This window comes from Schistosoma mansoni (genome assembly GCF_000237925.1).
Source record: "Schistosoma mansoni, WGS project CABG00000000 data, supercontig 0234, strain Puerto Rico, whole genome shotgun sequence".
NCBI lineage: Eukaryota > Metazoa > Platyhelminthes > Trematoda > Strigeidida > Schistosomatidae > Schistosoma > Schistosoma mansoni.
The window spans coordinates 29,076-49,284 of NW_017386098.1; the positions used below are offsets into that span (position 1 = coordinate 29,076).

The 20,209-nt window shown below is 40.5% G+C and overlaps 1 protein-coding gene across 1 annotated transcript; it reads left to right on the forward strand.

Annotated features, from left to right (window-relative positions):
* The first annotated feature begins 83 nt into the window (after positions 1 to 83).
* Smp_066150 (solute carrier family 35 member C2, putative) lies at positions 84 to 14,864 on the forward strand. Its single transcript, XM_018792640.1, has 10 exons — positions 84 to 109; positions 154 to 440; positions 477 to 637; positions 675 to 728; positions 766 to 838; positions 870 to 1,038; positions 3,276 to 3,359; positions 6,366 to 6,541; positions 7,773 to 7,896; positions 14,690 to 14,864. The coding sequence occupies exons 2-10, from the start codon at positions 351 to 353 to the stop codon at positions 14,722 to 14,724; spliced, it is 966 nt and encodes a 321-aa protein (XP_018644289.1). The 5' UTR covers positions 84 to 109; positions 154 to 350; the 3' UTR covers positions 14,725 to 14,864.
* Positions 14,865 to 20,209: the final 5,345 nt, after the last annotated feature.

Sequence of the window (20,209 nt, forward strand, 5' to 3'; positions counted from 1 at the left end):
CTACATCAGGCCACGTCAATGTCTCTCGCTTAATTACTGCCACTAATTTTGAATGCTCGTTGATATGGGCGGTTTTCAACTTAGGTTATTCCCAGTTTAGGTTCTGAGTGTAAGCTAATCCAAATAGTCTTGTTTACGTTCAACTCTTGCTAGTACTGTTGTTTTTGCCTTGTAGACTGTTTACTTCTGGTCATAAGACCACTTAAATTGCTGGCCGTTTACTTATCGACCTGTTTTCTTACAATTCTGCTAACACCACGGCCTAAAATCTTTAAAAGGGCTGTAACTTCTGAAAATTACCGGTTGAATCTTGGTCTTGAGTGATACATAGCAATCACGCACATTCCACCATGTCTAGCCCACTGAAAACTCTTTGCACAGTGTTTATGTTCTATTGCTTCTCAATATGCCTTACATTTTTCAACAGCCGTTGTATAAAAGTTCGCGAAATTTCGTTGAATAATTTTAAAAGTTAGATGTTCCCGTATCCACTCTCAATCACTTTACTGCATATGATCATTAAATTCTTATTATCATGGTTCGTAAGGTGTTCGCTATCGTGGTTGTATAATTATCCAAGAGTAGAGCTTCCGTGGGCGAAGTATGTGAGGGTTGTTGCTATCTCCGGGATCTCTAGGTACAATTTAAGAGTTTGCAAACATTTTGTTAACAAGTGCTTTAGATATTGGTTGTTCAAATTGGAGTTTTGAGTTCATTACTGTATCATTGTATGTTCTTTTGCAAATGATAATCTTAAAAACTCAGGTACACAATGACAAAATCTACCAGCGTCATTTTTATTGTGATGTTTTCTGTCTTACTAAAACTGGAGAAAAAAGTAGGTTGGTGTAATACAAACAAACTTTTAGCGTCCATCTTTAGCCATCATTGTCATCCTAATTACCTGCGGGCTTTTTATGTTTTCATATGAGTCTACCCAGTTCGATTACATAGGATTCCTTCTTGTTCTTGCTGCGTCATTCCTAAGTGGAATTCGATGGTCTTTCACCCAGCTTATCGTACAAGGACAATGTTATGGTAAGTTCTCGTACACTGTATTTTTCCAAGTCTGTCAAGTGATAGTTCTTCAAAAACGATTGTCAACACACTAAAATCGTTTTCGGGGGTCACAATAAATTTAAACTGAGTAATCAGACAATTGTAAGCTTCAAGCTGAGAACCGTTTTTGCCTGTTATTTTAATAAAATCAGTTGTTTCATTTGTTATTTTAACAAGTAAACGCAGAGATTCAACACTTATCGTGACTAGTGCTTCGCTGGAGAAAACGTACAATTTCGATCTAAATTACCGATTTCTGTCCACAATTCTCATCTCCGATATCCAGAGCAACTTTTGATATCCTTCGACTAGGCTCTACGTGTATTTAAAGCAGTCCTGGGATGAGTCATCCATACAATATAAACGGGTGCTGGTATATTTAAGGAAATGTTCTCTAAAACCAGCTTAAACGCCTACATTTTTCTTAAATTTTCATCCTTGTGTTATAATGCAATCCACTTCTTGTTCTCTTACATTATTTTTGGCTGTATTCCCTAGTATCTGTCTCATCATTATCTGTCCTCTGCATTCAAACGAAAGTGTAATTGTTTCATTCGTTTACACTTGATCCCACTCGGTGGCATTGGACGCCCACCAATGATTTTCAAGCAACTATGTACTAGGCCTTCCAGTTTCTAGGTACTGTTCATTGCCTTAGTCTCTGCCTCCGATTCCCAATTCCATGTGTTCTTTGTTCTGACTCTCTGTTTCTTGCTGTGGGAATTCCAAGTTACGGTCCGCTTTGTAATTCAGGTTGACGGCTTTCGTAGTGTCTATCCGCTTCCAGCATCTTTACCTAATTTTCTCTTTAATTGGCAGCTGGTCTGTTCTCCGTCACAATAGGTTATTGCTTGTAGTATCTAACTAGTAGAACTGGAGTAACTTGCGTAGACAACTGACTACAAATACCCGTGCCTTTTTGACGGTGGCTGTGGTAGTTACCTTAGTTTCAGCTCCATACAGTAGAACTGTTTTGATGTTATCTGTACAGATTCTGACTTTGGTGTTTCGTAACAGTTCATTGGAGTTCCAGATATTCTTCGGTTGAAAGTATTCTCTTTCAATTCATCCTCCCATATCTATGTCAGATACTCCTTGTTTGTCGATAGTGCTCTCCACGTGCATCAAGATGTCCATCTATCCAAGAGCTTTCACAATTGTGATTTGGTTGGAGCCGTAATGTTATACTTCGGGATCCTGCTTTTTCCCTTGTGAATGCTGAAGTCTCGTTCCACGAGAGGCACCGCCACATTGGCTGTCTTCTGTACTTGTTTCTGTGTATATGATGGCAGATCTAAGTCGTTTACAGAGTCCGAATCATCCAGATTCGTCCAAGAGGTCTTCTGTATTTTATACTTTTCCGGAGATATGGAGGTCTTCATAATCCAATTGACATCTTGTAGGGAGAGTAAAAGCAAGGGTAGATAGCCTTATTTGACACCAATCCTCACTTGGAATGTATCTGTGAGTTGTTTTCCATTCATGGTCTTGCAGTGGAGTCTCATAGAAGTTCGTATAATGGTGGCGATCTTCTTAGGTACTCCGTAATGTCGATGAAGATTTCACAGGGTCTTTATATCTACCTGCCTCAGTTTGGGCACCTGGACAGTATCACAGCACTCACTAATCAAATTAGATTTGTGCGGCGCATATATACCTGGTGCTCCCTTGTACCAATATTTGTGTTTAAATAAATATATCTACATTATGGGAGGCTTTCTCACAATTGGAAGTCGTTGTATAGTGATGAGTTTTATTCATTTGTTTGCTCAGCAGTGATTGACGGTGTCGCGATCCAGTCTGTAAGTGGGTGGTTATTAAAAAAGCCAGCTTGTTGATGTAAAAGTTGAACGTCTGCTGAATCTTTCATTCGGTTCAGTAACACTCTTGAAACAGTAGTATGATCCATTCATCGTTTTATAACTTTTTTTAACGAGTTACCACTCTCCAACTATTGGGAGAGGTTGTGAGTGTGCACGCAGTTGAAGTTACCGCATGTAGATTCCAAGTTATACGTTTATTCAAGCGAAATTGAGCTCATTAGTCCATGGGTTTGGTTGGAAACTTGTGTATCAGTAAGTAGTTTCGACTGTAGTCATATTTATGTAGTATATTTTTACAATTGTAAGGTTGAAACGAATAGTGAATGTTATTCTTAGATTTTTGCCGGAGACCTAGTCATACTTTAATGCTTCCGAATTATCCCTATTTCGCAGGTCTTTCTCATCCTATTGATTTTATGTTCCACTCACAACCATGGATGGCACTGGCTATTTTGCCCCTTTCTCTTTACATCGAAGGTAAGTTATTGTACCACTGAATCCCTCATATCTTTTTTCATGTAGTGTAATCCTAATAATTTCTAGACAATTTTAAGTCGGTTAAAAACAAACTAGATTTATCTTCGTAATGACTGAAGTTTTCAGCACTGTGTGGTGGGTAGTATTTATTGCTAATGATTTTTGTGCTACTTTTTCTGAAATATACAAAATGTCTCTTTATCCCAAATAGTTATCGAGTGTTGAACATGGAGCCGTAAGGCCAATCCTATCCTTATTGATGTGATTTGTAACTCAGCATGTTGTAGAACATGTAAAATCACTGCATCATTTCGACTAACCACAGTCCCCGACCCGATGGAAGCACCTGTAGGAAGGATAATAGCTCTGAAACAGACAGGGAAAAGATGTCTCAAAGAAATTACTATCAGGAAGTGCTTTGTTGTATTGCTTTTTTTAGTTAAGTCAGTTACGTCACAGGGTTTTGGACTGTTATTTTTAACCGATTTTATTTACCATCAAGGCTTACTCGACCCCTTATAAACCGAAATTACTCGAAACGATCAATCGTCTGATTATCTGACTTTGAACCAATGAACGCAGATAATTCCTGAAGACCTAACTCTTATTTGACAACTGCAGAACTCTTCTCAGGAAGTGCGCGACATCTTTATGTTCCCCAGGAAAGGACCTCACCATCCTGATGGGAGACCTAAATACCAAAGTAGGGATGGACAACAACGAGTATAAAGATATCATGGAACCACATGTACTGACTGGGAGAAAGGAACGAGAACGGTGAGTAGTTTGTAAATTTATGTGCCTTCGACAAAACGGTTATAGGTGACACCATATTTCACCACAAACGTATGCACAAAGCTCCATGTGTCTCACCAGATCACACCACGAAGAACCAAATAGAAATATATGTATCACTAGAAAATTCAGAGCGTTTATGGAAAGTGTGGAAACCAAGAGGGAAGCTGACATAGCTTCAGATCACGACCTGGTGCTTGCCAAGATGAAAACGAAGCTAAAGAAACACTGGACAACTGGAGACACAGCAGTACAAAGTTTCAATACAGCCTTTCTGCAAGATACTGACAAACTCAATGAATTGAAGATAACTTTGAGCAGCAGGTTCCAAGCCTTACAGAATGTACTGAAAGAAGAAGAAACCACGATGGAGGACAACTGGATAGGGACCAAAGAAGCATTAACTTCAACGTGTCAGGAGGTGCTGGGCCGCAAGGAGCATCATCATAAGGAATGGATCTCCAGCGAGACACTGGACAGGATTCAAGAAAGGAAGAACAAGAAGACAGCAATTAACAACAGCTGAACAGGAACAGAGAAAGTCAAGGCACAGACGGAACACACAGAAACAAAGAAGAGAGCGTACAGAAGCATTAGAGCTGACAAACAGAAATACGTGGAAGACCTAGCAGTGACGGTGGAAAAAGCTGCAAGAGAAGGAAATATGCGACAACTACATGATTCAACGGAGAAACCAGAGGGAAAGCATAGTAAACAAGGGCAGGCAGTCAAGAGCAGAGGAACAGATGGTAGAATGCTTCGAGGAACTCTTGAATAGGCCAGCTCCATCGAATCCACGAGACATCGAGGCAGCACCTACAGACCTTCCTATAGATGTCACTTTACCAACGATCGAAGAAATCAGGATGGTCATCAGACAAGTCAAGAGTGGGAAGGCAGCAGGATCTGACAACATACCAACCGAAGCACTGAATTCAGACATAGAAGCAACTGCAAACATGCTCCACGTTCTATTCAGCAAGATTTGGGAGGAAGAACAAGTGCCGACAGACTGGAAAGAAGGATATCTCATCAAGATACCAACGAAAGGAGATCTGAGCAAATGTGAGAACTACAGAGGCATCACACTACTATCAGTACCAGGGAAAGTTTCAACAGACTGTTGCTGAACCGGATGAAAGATTCAGTAGACTCCCAACTTCGAGGTCAACAATCCGGATTCCGTAGGGATCGGTCGTGCACAGACCGAATTTCGGTACTATGGATCATCGTTGAACAACCAGTTGAATGGAACTCGTCACTATACGTCAACTTCATTGACTGTGAGAAAGCGTTTGACAATGTGGACAGGAGGAACTTATGGAGACTTCTTCGACACTGGTGTACCTGTGAAGATCGTCAACATCATCCGACGGACTGCACTGCAAAGTCGTTCATGGAGGACAGTCGTAGAACGTATTGCAGGTGTGGACCGGAGTCAGACATAGCTGCTCACTCTTGTCCTTCCTCTTTCTTCTGGTGATTGACTGGATTATGTAAACTTCGACATCTTAGGGGAAGCACGTAACACTGCACTGGGAATCGGAAGCTGACATCAAAATAATGGATAGCAACCGGAAGGGATTGCCCACGTCAGCGCTCGATTGACAATCCTGATCAGCGGCCTATTCCCCTTTACGTTGAGTAACATAAGTAAGTAATTATTGATGACTGTCTCCATGAATAAAACATTTGTGATGTTGAAGTAGTGAGTTCTTTTGGTGTTTAAACCTTTGGTTGTCTGAGAACTGAAATGCTTTTCTACACTTTGCTTGACAATTTGTTTATGGGGTAATTTCTAAATGATCCCTTACCGTTTCTATTTATATAGGCTTTCAAAGTAGATAGATGTCTATCTTCATATGGTTTAAACGGCTGTGTATCTCAGAATTCTAAAATTAATGTTAGTACTCCAGGTTTTTCCTTGTTTAGTTTTGTAGTCGAGACGTTATAAACATACTTCTGAGGTCTTTTTTAAGAAATGTTTTCAACTAATTGATTTTACTGGTTTCTAAGCGATTGAATGGGCTTATCTTTGCTCCACATTTCGTCACTTTCTAACCATATTGCTTCGCAACATAGTTTAAAATTATAGAGCCTGATGACTATTTATCGGGGGAAAATATTGTTCGTTCATATATCTGTGTTTCCAATGTTCTGGGAAATTTCAAACGAATAACACTGCAATTTATTTTATCATGATTTTCCTAGGTTTTGAACTCATAACAGCGAGGAATCTTTTTCGCACTGCTGCCTTTGATCAGTTAATAGGCGACTTAGTCCAACTAGGTACTGGAGCTGTGTTAGCATTCGGTCTTGAAATATCAGAATATCTAGTTGTTAGTTCTGCTTCAAGTTTGACTTTATCCGTTGCTGGTATATTTAAGGTTAGTTCCCAACATTTATGTTTAAAAAAGTTTTATTGCGTTTTTTCTCAATGTAATTTTCTAAGGCCATTCACAAAATGTGGAAATTATTAACAACTGACTATATTTCCTTATTTTCGTTGTTACCAAAGCTCATTGGCCTATGCTCCATTGGGGGTACAGGTGTAAGTAAGTAAAGCTCATAATCAGAAAATCTATAGTTCTGTTTCTTCTAGTTTAATGCTTTCTGGGTAAATTGTTCAATAATCTTTAGTTAAGTTAGTGTCCTATTATTTTGGTTAGGACAAAGAACGGTTTACAACATAAGATAAATCTACCTAAATTTTTGATATCTCACTACATGTAGCAACTATGAATAAAAATAATCATCAAGAAGTCGGATATGCTGGGAACATCCTTTTATTATGTGTATTGATAGCAAACAGTCCTCTGCACTCTGGCGGGATGAATTCGGTGTTTTTCTGCAAATTAGGGCTTGAGAGCTACTTTACACTACGTATTTTAGCTAATAAATCTCTAGCAACTGGCACTGGAAACTGAAGATGTACCACAGCTGCAAAGATTTCATTGGGATACTGAACATGATGTCGTTGGATTTCCTTACTACTATGATTGATGCTATCAGTGGTAAGAACGTTACTAAGTAGTTATCACAAAGTTGAAGGCGTCCGCTTTCTTGTAAATCAATTTACATAGTACTGGTTTTTTGAAATATGGTAATGGGACATATCCGTGTGTACTAATTTCCTTTTTAGGTCTGATATATTTTGGTTTCGTCGGGTTGTCAGGTGCTGTAGTGTTAATGTATGCACATGAAGCTCAACCGCTGGGGTTAAGATCGCCGGTTGTGAACTAGATCAGTTACTTGAATAAGGGCATTCAGCTTTTCATGTAATTAACCGATGGGTGAAGAGAGTGTTATCAGTAAGTCTGTCGGCATCAAGTGTAGGACAGACAGTCGATTTAATGGTTATTTAAGTAAATGAGCACTTACGAAACCATCGATTCTAAGCAATAGAAAATAAGTAACCTCAAGGACATGCACTCAGTGGATCATACTTTTTGTTTAACTTATTTTTAAAGGTATTAAAATTAAAGTTGTTTTACGAACTGAGTCGTATATATGTTAGACTTCAGAGGTTATTTGTTGTACGTTAAAATTCTTATTCTCCTAGTCGGACAGTATCGTTCTATTCAGCACATTTTACGAATACGTTGTCTTAAATTTTAGGAAGTATGTACTTTGTATCTTGCTGCAAAATTTAATGGGGATAACATATCTCTCGTAAATGTGTTTGGCTTCGTCATCTGTTTGTGTGGAATCACTCTTCATATAGTTGCAAAAGCTGTCAACAGTATGTTAATTTATGATTTTATGCTCTGCAACTTCATTACTGTCTAATATCAAATATTTAAACTTAATAAAACTATTTTAAGGTGCATGAGGTCCCTTCAATACTTACTAATATATAACTTCATCCGTGTTTAGGCTCTCACCACCGTCATCATTATAAAAACGTGTTACAAAATGCCACAAATCATAATGTATGTAATCTGAAAATCATACTTCTCCCCAATCTTAACACTCGAATTATGTGCCACTTTCGACATAATCTATAATTCAAGATACTGAATACGAAAAATATCCCATGATTGTCTAAAAAACGATACCGACTTGTTAGTGTTATAATTGTTTTGCTAATAAAATACCCATCTACTCCTATTGCTTAGTATCCTTATACAACGACACTGGACAAACCCAAAATGTCAGAACACGTTGAACAGAAACGAAATTGTATTCAAAATAACAAGGGTAGGTAAACAACAATCCTTCGTTAGAAAAACGTTCATATATTTATAGTATATGCATAAGAAGCTTCTAGATGCTTCTCCAATAATCTGCCACAGCTGATTGGTTTAGAATTAGCCAATCAGCGTGCGCCGTCACGATCATGCACATAACGTGCCTTAATCCGGTTTATTTCTCGCTAACACCTCCCCTTTGAGAGATTCGTAAGATCTGGTATTAGGGTTCACCTGCAACCGCTTTACTGGTTTATGCTTCGGGTTTGTCCACCTTCTAGGTAATAAGGACGTATCATCCTTCGTTTGCACAGTGACTGTCCTGTCTGTTTCAGGCGTTTTAATCTCGAATGTGTCTAGCAGAACATCAAGAGGTAATCTATGCTGCGTTTCGTTGTTGGCGATCGAGGTTAATTTCAGTTGGTTAGCATGACGCACTCAGGCTTCTGAACCAACGGACACCTCGTGAACCACATTTCCTTTCTTTTTCACGATCCGACCAACTATCCATGTAGATGTTTTCCTTGATAGTCCATAGCAAGTACCTTTTGACCCACGCTGAACAATCGTTTTTATGCCTCTTGATGATGATTGTACTGTTTCTCCATCATCACGTTTCGTTGCAGCTTGAGAGCTGGAGTCGGACGGATGCTGTCAAAATGTGTATGTATTTTTCTGCCCAGTAACGCTTCCGCTGGAGAGACCCCATTTGTTGTCTGAGGGCTCGGTGTAAAACGGTAGATAAACAAGAACCTCTCTAAGATCTCTTCGGTGTCCCCCTCCCCTCTTGATTTTTGGAGCATTTTTGAACGTACCAACAAAACGTTCTACCTGGCCGTTCGATCGCGGATGGAATGGAGGTGTTCGGATATGACTGATTCCGTTCTGATGACGAAATTCTGAAAAGATAGATAACGTAAACTGTGTGCCGTTGTCGCTGACTATTTGTTCTGGAACCCAGAAACGACTGAATAATTGCCGCAGTTTTTTAACTGTGCAGCTTGCTGTTGGATGTTCCATGAAAAAAATTTCAGGCCACTTGCTGTATGCATCAACTACCAGAAGGTAAGTTTGTCCATGGAATGAACCAGGGAAGTCTAAATGTATACGCTGCCTGGATGACTGTGTTATCGGCCATGATTGCAGCTCTGCTTTTCGTGGTGCTTTTGCTGCCGATGCACATTTTGTACACGAACGGGATAGCTGCTCGAGTTGGGTATCTAATTGTGGCCAGTATACATAACTTCGTGCTAGCGCTTTTATGCAGTTTATTCCAGGATGTCCTGCATGTAGCTGTTCGAGGACTGCTGATTGCAACTTCTTTGGGATTATGACACGTTCAGCAAACATGAGACAATCGTCGATGATTAGAAGAGATAGTCTGCGCCGATAAAACTGCTGAGGCTGTGTTTAACTGATCTTCGAGGGCCACCCCTCTAGGTGGAACTTTCTAACTTCTTGTAGAACAGGGTCTGGAAGAGTCTCTTCTCTGGCTTCATCTGACGACACTGGGGTGTTTCGAATTGCCGCTGCTACTACACTCCGTATTTATGGATCAACTGATATCGAGGCAATCATCATGTCCTCCGGTCCAGGATGTTGAACTGCAATAAGTCGTGAGAGGGCATCGGCTTGACCGATAGTATTGGTTGACTGATACTTTATGTTAAAGTCGTAGCTCAAAAGCATTGTTGCCCAGCGCTGTAGTCTGTTAGCTGTGTAAACAGGAATCCCTTTCTTGAAACCGAATATTGCAATCAGTGGTTTGTGGTCTGTCAACAAAGTGAAATTACGGCCGTAAAGCATTTTATGAAATCTTTCGATAGCAAAAATGGTTGCCAGGGCTTTCTTTTCGATTTTAATGTAGTTGCGTTCGGCTGAAGTAAGTGATCTGGCAGCATGGGCAATTGTCTTTTCTGTTTTGTCTGGAAACACGTGTGATATAACCGCTCCAACTCCGTGACTAGATGCATCAGATGCAACAACAATTCCCAAGCTGGGATCGAAGTGTGTCAAGAGAAGCTTTGAGTTGAGCATTGACTTGACTTTGTCAAGGGATGCCTGACATTCTGCTGACCACTGCCAATGTCTATCTTTCGATAGTAATTCATTCCGAGGGCCTGTCACTCGATGCATTTCAGGCAAGAATGTGCTGTAGTGACTAACTAATCCCAAGAATGACCTTAATGAAGGAACGTTAGTTGGTACGGGCATTTTCTGAATGGCTTCTATATTGGCAGGGTCTGGTCGTCGGCCGTTCTTATCTAGGATGAAACCAAGGTATTTGATCGAATGCATGAAGAAGATACACTTTTCTTCACGTAGTTGCAAACCATATTCCAACACTCGGTTGAGAACTTGGTGTAAACGGTCAGAAAGTTCACTGCTAGTGGAACCCATAACTATGATATTATCTAGATAAGCTGCTGTACCCGGTTGGCATTGTATCCATTATTTGCTGAAAGATGACAGGTGCGGTCTCGGTGCCGAATGGTAGGCGGGTGTATTGAAATAACCCTCGATGAGTGTTGATAGTCAGAAGCTCTTTACTATCGTCATTTACCTTCACTTGCACATAGGCATCCGAAAAGTCTATTTTCGCGAAACATGTTCCACCATTTAGTTTCAGTCAGTCAGTCAGCTACAACGTAGGACCAGGCACATTTATGCATCGGTCCAAGTTGCCATACCTCGTTAGCACAACAAGATCAACACCGGATTCATAGAAGTAATTAATTTAGTGGTGGTAATATAAAAGAAAGTTTGTATATAAGGATATAGTACAGGAAGAAAGACAGATATGAAGCAATTTTAATCTCACGACTTAAGGGAAGACAAAGAGTGTATACACCTGCGCCATTGTGATCGATTCTGAGCCATGTCACACAGAGTCTCCAACCATTGGTTACGATAGTCACGCGGACCCCAACCAGGTAGTCTGCATCTGCCAACATGGCTCAGACTAGAAGTTAGTGACTTCAAGCACTGATGCCATGTTTGGGTTTGGCCGCCCCTAACTCTCTTCCAACCATACCCAATACTAGTCAACACTGCGCGTCGTGGTAACCGTTGTTCAGGCATAAGTAACACGTGGCCCAACCATCTCAGTCGATGAAGATTCATGATTTCATCAACTGATTTACAACCATTCCTTAATACCTTGCGTCTAACCTCACTATTACTTACCCGGTTATCCCAGAAGATGCGAGCAATATTTCTAAGGCATCTGTGGTCAAATACTAGTAACCTACGAGTATCTTCTACTCTTAATGGCCATGTCTCGCAGCCGTAAAGTAGAACAGAGCGAACTGCTGCGCAGTATACTCGTCCCTTAATTGATAGACGGATATCTCGTCTTCGCCATAGGTGACGTAAGTTGGCAAAAGCCAAACGAGCTTTTCGAATCCGTGCTGAGATTTCGTCAGACACCAACCCATTAGGGCTGATCAGACTTCCAAGATAAGTGAAGTTGTCCACGCGTTCGACTACTTCACTCCCTATCCTTAGTTCAGGTGTTGACGCAGGCCAGTCCTGGAGTAACAATTTACATTTGCATGGGGAGAAACGCATCCCAAACATCCTGGCATTATTACTCAGTTCTAACAGAAGACTCTGCATTTTGTCAGCGTCTTCACTAAACAGGACTATGCCATTTGCATATTCTAAGTCGATTAGTGGACCCCCTGTTGGGAGATCAATTCCTGAAAATTCAGCCGATGAGAGTGTTATTTCCAGCAACAGGTCTATAATGAAGTTAAACAAAAATGGGGATAGTGGACGACCTTGTCGGACACCACTTGAGGTTGTAAGATCATATGACAGTTCGTCATGAGCTCTCACTCGACTGGTAGTGTTCGAGTAAAGAGCCTTCACAAGGTTTATATACTTCTGAGGTACACATTTCAATGACAGACACTGCCACAGAATTTCTCGGTCTACAGAATCAAATGCTGCTTTCAAGTCAAGAAAAACTATCATCGTCGGACGCCAATAAACATGTCTGTGCTCTAAAACCTGACGAATAGTGAATATGTGGTCGATGCAACCACGACCAAGTCTGAAACCAGCTTGATTTTCTCGTGTTTACAGTTCACGAGTTTTAGTTAGGCGCCCGATAATTATTGAGGCTAGTATTTTAGATGCTATGTTAGTCAGACTAATCCCTCTATGGTTATTACAGGTTGATTTCGATCCTTTCTTATATATTGAGACAATCAGTGATTATGACCAGTCGGATGGGATTACATCCAACTCCCAGATTTCAGCCAAAATATTAGTCAACCTAGTCGCTAAAATTGGACCACCATATTTAAAGACCTCTGGAACCAATCCATCAGGACCAGCTGCTCTTCCTCGTTTCAGATAAGTTATAGCCTTTTGAACTTAACCAAAATTGGGGGACCTACTTCAATGTTCCATTCAGACTGTCTGGAAATAGTGGGTAGTTGTGCAGTAGCTGAAGGCCAGCTGAACTGCTCCTTAAAGTGTTCCGCCTATAGCTCTAAACGTCTGGGCTGAGAGCAGATAGGAGTCTCATCTTTTTCCGAGATTGTCTCACACTTGACTTCTTAGTCCCGGTTTCTTTTATTAGTCTGAAGAGTTGCCTGGTGTTGCCTACAGCCACTGCCTTTTCCATCTCTTTTGCTTTCGTTGCTCACCACTGCTCACGATCGTTCCTTAGACTTTTAGTCAACCTAGATCTAATTTGTTTACGCTCTTCGTCGTGATCAGAGCCTGAAGGGATGAGTTTACGAGAATCCATCAGTGCAGCAGACTTAACACATTGGTTTTTTGGAACTTTATGGTTTATATTACTAATAGATGTGACTGCTGTTTCCGCAGCTGTTCATATGTCTTTCCAAGCAGCATCTGGGTCAGTCTCGTTTACAGAACTGCCTAGATGTGAACTCAGTTGTTCCTGGAATTTACATTTGGCTTTTTCGGGCTCCAGTTCAATCCTAATGGGTCTTCTTAATGTACTTTTCCTGCGTCCAGTGAGGCGCAGACAAATGCGTGCTCGTATTAAAACATGATCAGAGTCTAAACATGTATTCCAATACGAGCGACAATCTTGTAACGATGACTGATGGCGATATGGTCTATTTGAGTCCATCGTTGGTTTGGTGCAGGTGGTCGCCATGTTAGACGATGTCTCTCCTTATGCTTAAAATTAGTGCTTGCTAAAAATAAACGATTGTCTGAGCATAGTTGCAACAGACGATCACAATTATCTGTTCGCTGAGCCGAAATACCAAAATACCCACCTAAATGTCTTTCTGTTTGACTTAAGTTACCTAATTGGGCATTAAAGTCACCCGCTGCGAGTACTGTGTCTGAGCGTTTAGCTTTTTGAAGAAGTTCATAGAGCTTTCTGTAAAAGTCATCTTTCACTTCATCATGGCTGCAGTCAGTGGGAGCGTAGGCAGAAGCGACGAAAAAGCAACGACGTGTGTCCCTATCCTTCCGAGTTCTTACGGAGCCATTTAGCCGGACAGCACACAGGCAACTGTTAACGGGGATCCATTCTAGTAGTGCTTGTTCTGCCCTTTTACTAAGTGCTATGCAATCACCGGCTATAATCCGTAACTCAAATCACTTTACAAAAGACACAAGACAGCTGGGTTGTATTGTTTTTCATCTTTTTCAAAACTCTTATCTGTCTAATAGCATTTTAGTGACCAAACAGCCAGAATTTTTCCATACGTAAAATAGTGTTACGTTTAGTGATTTGTCGATCTGGTAACATACTTGAGAAAATTAATTTGCTTCTTTAACCGATTAGCTAGATATCTGGTCCTCGTAACTACACGAAAAGATGAGCACACATTTAATGGGTCACTAAATTCGTCTGTCGATCGCTTTTTTTAAAAAGAAGCAACCAAATATGTCTAACACAGAATAACACAAAGTGTTATGTCAACACATCGTAATGAATTTCTGCTGATTCAGTGTGATTACCCGAATTTCAGAACATTTTTCTGCTTGAGTAGCACACAACAACCGTTACATTCTTTGAAGTAATTTCCACAGAGTTTCATGAATCTATATGAGCATATACAGTGACTGTATGAGGCTTTAGACATATTTGAGAACTAACACCTAATGAGTCGTGAAGGAATTCATCACGTGACGTTAGTATAATTTACCATCATACAGACTTTATGATACTTTACCCGTACAACTGCTATGTATAATAAGGGTTTGATCATAATAATTTCACTGATCTGGTGGCGATAAACAACCGAATATGTGCATTTTAGCTTCTACGGCTATCTAATAAGATAGAATGTTCTCTGTTTAACGAAATTGGGATGAATTGTAACAACTACTTTCTTCTTTTGTTAGGTAGCAAGTACGTCGGAGAAAAGTATCGTTCGTGAGCGAAAAAGTTAAATCAGGAACGCCAATAGGACTGCAAGTCTTCGAATCTCTATTTACCTCTTAATTTTCATATTTATTCAATTTTCAGTCAATTTTGTTTGACGGATAAATAATAAAATAAGAAACTATACTCCTTTTGAATCACTGTTCATTTATCATAGTGAAAGTTGTGAGTGGTCGTTTTTTTAAACTGTGGAGACTAACTCATGTTTGCGACCCAAACGCGCGCTTAAAATTGAGATGTCGAATACAAAAATCTCTAGGTTAAATGTTGTTTAAACATCAAGTTGATAATCTCTTTATTTCATGAAGAAATACTGATACAAAGAGTTAGTGAAATATATTTGCAATACACGATAAGAGATGAAGTTGTATACATATCGAGAAAGGAAATCATGATGAATAAAAAGCAAGTGAATGAGAGCAAAACTTTGTTGGGGGGACATTCCAGTCAAGAGAGATACAGCTAGAAAGAAGTTCGGTTGAGGAAGTCACTCACTTTTTTGAAGGAAGTTACGGCAGGATCGCCACTGGCTTCCATTCTGAGACATGTCTGATAACGTCTCAGGCTAGTGTGTTGCACCATCTGTAAGACCACAACCATAGATTGTTGAAGGACCAACAAATGCCAGTCCTGTCTCTGTCCCTTGATGCTAGACTCATGGATTCAAGTCTCCTGCTAGTACCACAATATCTGTCCAACACACTTCCTGTAGAACACATAACTAGTGGTAGAACTCATCCTTCATCTTATCTGGGCAGTAATCTGTGTGAGCCTAGGTGGCGATGACGAGAAGACATCATTTCTAACACTGACGGAGTTTTCTATTTTAGCAGCACATAATCAACTTTTAATGGGGCTCCAATAGATAAGTGCTCCTTCAGCTCTAGCGCTTAGTGTGGCACCAACGCCATCAAAACTGGACGAAGATGTGTCCTCGAATAAACGCACTTGGAACACGCTTTTCGAAGTGAGAGGTGGAGGGCGAATTTACAGTTGTTTACCAGAATACTGTTCTCGGATAGACAACAGACATCGATGTTGAGACTTTCTAAAGACATAAGAAACCCTATTTGTTACTCGATCTGCACCAGTGTGACGACGTTGAAGGAGGCCAGCTTGAATGGCTTATATGGTCTCAGAAAGGTTGGTTCAGAATTCGTATTGGGTAGTAGCATTCAACTTTCGACCTATCAGTGACTTGAGATCGTTTAAACAGAACAGGATTTCCACCATGGACAAGCTGCTGTAGGATGTCACAGTCATAATACAAGGAATACGTTTTTATGCATGAAAATCAGGAAGTTGAAGGTTATAGGTTGCAATATTGCAACGCTCGTTTAACTCTTCCCGCATATCATGTATAAGGCCTTGCGTTGTGCTGTCTAGAAGCTTTCCAAGGTCTTTTGGACTCATCAGTGAGTGTTAGGGAACCTGCAGTACGATAATTAAAATATAGCATCATTACTTTGCTTCTATAGAAAATAACTTATTTGTTACTTTGCCCGATTCTATTGAAGTATCTGTGCATATTAATGTATTATCGGTCCATATGTCTGGAGATGTTCGTCTTAAAATTTGTTTCGAGGACTTGTGAGTTAAATTTACTGAGACTACATATGGTTAATAAGACCAACTGATTCGATTTAAAAGCTAGAGATTTACATCATGCAGTCAGGCCCTGTTAATACGCTATGGAAAATGACTTGTCTGGAACCACACTACAGATGTTTATAAATCCAGATTGAACAGTTGAGTGGCAATCTTCAACATGGATTACAATAATTTATTGGGTCATGTTTGAAAATTCTCCCAAAGTTCACTTATTTGAGGCAGACCATACTAGTCGAAACTGGACTAGGAGTATAAACTCAAGTAATTGATGAAACATTCTACCTACTAATAAATAATCTAGGTCATTTGTTGAGTGTTTGATACGGAATAATATGTCTACATCTAATTCCGAAGATGTCCGCGAGATCTATTGTGATAAGAATCATTCGAATCGCTATATGAACTAGGAATCCTTGAAGTAGCGCAATTAAGGACAGACAAAAGTAGGTGAGTACAGTCTGGAGTATTGTACATAGAATTCGAAATCAGGCACTCATTGAGTACCAGGGAATCATTAATTCACACAACCTCCACAGCCTAAATTAAAATCTAAGTTTCTGTAGTCTACCAAACGTCTTCACCTTAAGTTCATTGTATGTCTGTCAAACAGCTTATGGAAAACCTCTGTCTGATCTAGAATGTGCTCATTCGTATTAAATTTAACAACTGGAAGTAGGACGGGCTCACGTGGGTCCTTGTGATCTATTAGGTTGTTGTGGCCGTCTTGCATATGAACCACAAGTTTATCGACCTGTTTTGGCAGACATCTCATGGGCTGTGGAAAAGTTGTCCTTTTACGATGACTCTTTTGCTTAAACGATTTCATTATTGTTTCTTTTGCGTTCTATCTAGTAATTGTGCACTGAGGAATTTTCTCCACTCTCCTCTCTGAACCTTTGTACTTTGCAGTGGTAGTAGAATTGGCTTTTGTTTTCAGGGTTTTGAAATTTATGGCTTGCACGTGAGAATGAGGGGACTGTAAAGTCATGTGTAACTTTCCTCACTTCGATTACGTAGTTCGTAAGTTATCAAGCACATCATTAGAACTAATTTCAGTGGTCAACAAGAAAAGCTGATCCTAAAGCGTCCCTAAATTTTTTAGACCTAATATAGACCGTCCATGCTCAGCAGTGAGAAATTCAGTTTATAATTAAAGATTTATCATTTCTAATCAGCAAGTTGCAACACCCTGGAATAGGACGTTTACGACCTATAATACTGGAAATGGAAGTTTTCTTAGGTGTAATTATATCATCAGAATGAATGACTTTGACTTCTCAATCAAAATGACTGACTTGATACTGGCAGTGTTAACAATGGAATCATGAAAACACCACTGGACGGATATAATCGTCTTTGAATATGTAATGGATTATTAGTAGTTGTAAATAGGAATAATATATGTGACCATTGAGATCAAGCGGATTGGCAGGATCCGGATTACAGGGTTTAGTATCGCAGCAAAATGGACGGTACATACTGATTGGATTGAACGACGCGCGCTTTTCGAACAGGAAGTTTAGTCCTAACGTGATTTGAATTTCTCAAACTTTTGTTGCGCTCCTACGCGACAAAAGTACCATTTCTGATATAAAGAATCGATTTTGCGCTATACGTTCGGTATATTACTTTTTTCAGTCTCACCCAACTAAATAGTTAACTGTGGTTTTGCTTACCATCTGTCTCTTCAGTTTTTTCACGTAAAGCCTAGTTTTAGCTTGTCGTAACCCGTTTTTATCCATTTTCGCCCCTTTTAGTGTTCTGTGTTTCTTTTCACGGTCCTAGGCTTACTGCTTGTATTGATAAGACAGTTTATGTCAATGAAGTCATGAAAAATTCATACAAAAGACCTGGTTGCCGTTTTGCTGTTACATCTGGCATGCAGTGCGACAGCTGCAAAGGTTGGTTCAATGAAGCGTGCATAGATCTAACAGCAACTGCCTACAGCAAATCGGATATTAGGTGGGTGTGTGTTATGTGCAACACTGATACTGTAGTTTTGCTGAGTAACATCACTGCCCTACTAACAGGTCTGAAGAACAAGTTGTCTGAAAACTCGGTAAATGAAAGTCATGCAACGGGTAGAAAAACAGAAACGCGCAGTCTAAATAAGGAGAGGGATATCGACGGGTCTACTATCAATGGTGCAGGTAAAAGCATGAGTGATGACATGCTGAAACTCAGCACCATCCCAACGTCGACGGTAATTGACTCTCTCAGTAAACTTGGGTCTCCCAGCGCAGAGTCCTTGAATGAAACAGTGTTTCCCAAAAACTCTGTAAGTGGTTGGACCCACGGTAACAGGGTTAAGAAGGACCAGGTGTCAGCACCTAAGCTGAACATCCCAAGTATTGTACAGAAATCACCTGGTGACTTGGCCGGACAATCTACCTCCAAGAATGTCCGTCCGGTCATCAACGAGCCTAGGAATCAGAAACGCGCTTCGACCTCCAAACGACATTGTGCCTAACCTGGACGCACTGGGAAATCAATAATGGTTCGTGACGATCCTTTCAGAATTATGAACCTTGAAGACAACCCTGACCTTACCCACAGTTTTCAGGACAAAAATGACAGGATGTTCTGAGGAGAATGGAACAAGAAGCTTGGACTCCCTAGAATAGAGCCCTTGACGGTCACACGGCTCACTCAGGGGAAAGACTCTAACCATCAAAATCACCCGAGGCTACTTCGTGTAACGCTCAAGAATGCTTCCGACATAGAGGACGTCCTGCTAGCCAGTCACTTACTGAAATCTGATGGGAACGCAAGAATACTGTCTGACATACCGTATACTGTGCGAAATCTCATCCGGAACATCCCCTAAGAATCTCTCGGGGCGTTTTTCTTCGGAAGAAATATCATTGTGCAAGGTGTACCGGAAAATACGGACCCAGCTCAAGCAAACACTGATATTCGGGAATGGAAATTCATCAAGCATTCCTTGAAACTCAAAAACATACTGATCCAACAGGTGTCGAGGCTAGCCATGAAAGATGGAGACTCTAGATCCCGGCTAATGAAGATAACATTCCCATCCTCCCATATGGCGGCTGCAACTACGGAAGCATTTCGTGCCAACAGACGTCGGTCGCCAGCTGGAATCCATATGCATCCGCATAGACCACCCGATACCACAATCAAGCACAAACGCCAGCTGGAGCTTACAATATCACTTGCGGACTGCCTTGATCACAAGAAAATACGTGTAAAGGACAGGGACTACCAACTCGGAAAATCTTGTATAGGTAGGCTACCTGTCCACTCACGTAGGGCTCATACAGACAAACAGGAGGTAGTTCACGCGTTCCAAATTGAAAGCATAAACTGCTTATACGTGAATGCTGCGAGTTTGCTAAATAAAATGGGTGAGCTACGTGAACTTAGCAGAGCTAGTAACCTTCATCTGATAGAAATATCTGAGACTTGGGTATCTTTCCAGTTTACGGGTCAGGAGTTAGCAATACCTGGGATGTCTTTGTTTCGCAACGACAGAAAAACAGGAATGGCTGGTTGGGTAGCAGTATACATACGATCATGCCTGGAGGTAAACTAACTTCACGACCAAGAGTTTCTTAATCTTGATGAATCACTATGGTGCTCAGTAAGATTGTCTACCACCTCGAATTGCCTAGTTGGGGTCATCCACAGGAAGCCCACTACTGACATCGAGTAAGACAATCGTTTGCTGGAAGGAATAACTCACTCGACGCGTCTCGTACTCTCTCATATTCTGACTCTAGGGGTCTTCAATCTTCCTAGGATCGGCTTCGCGGAACATACGTACATTGGGGATTAAACCTCTACTGAAGCTCGGTTCTCCAACCTCATTGGATATCTGGGATTATTGGAAAATGTGAAGTCGGCAA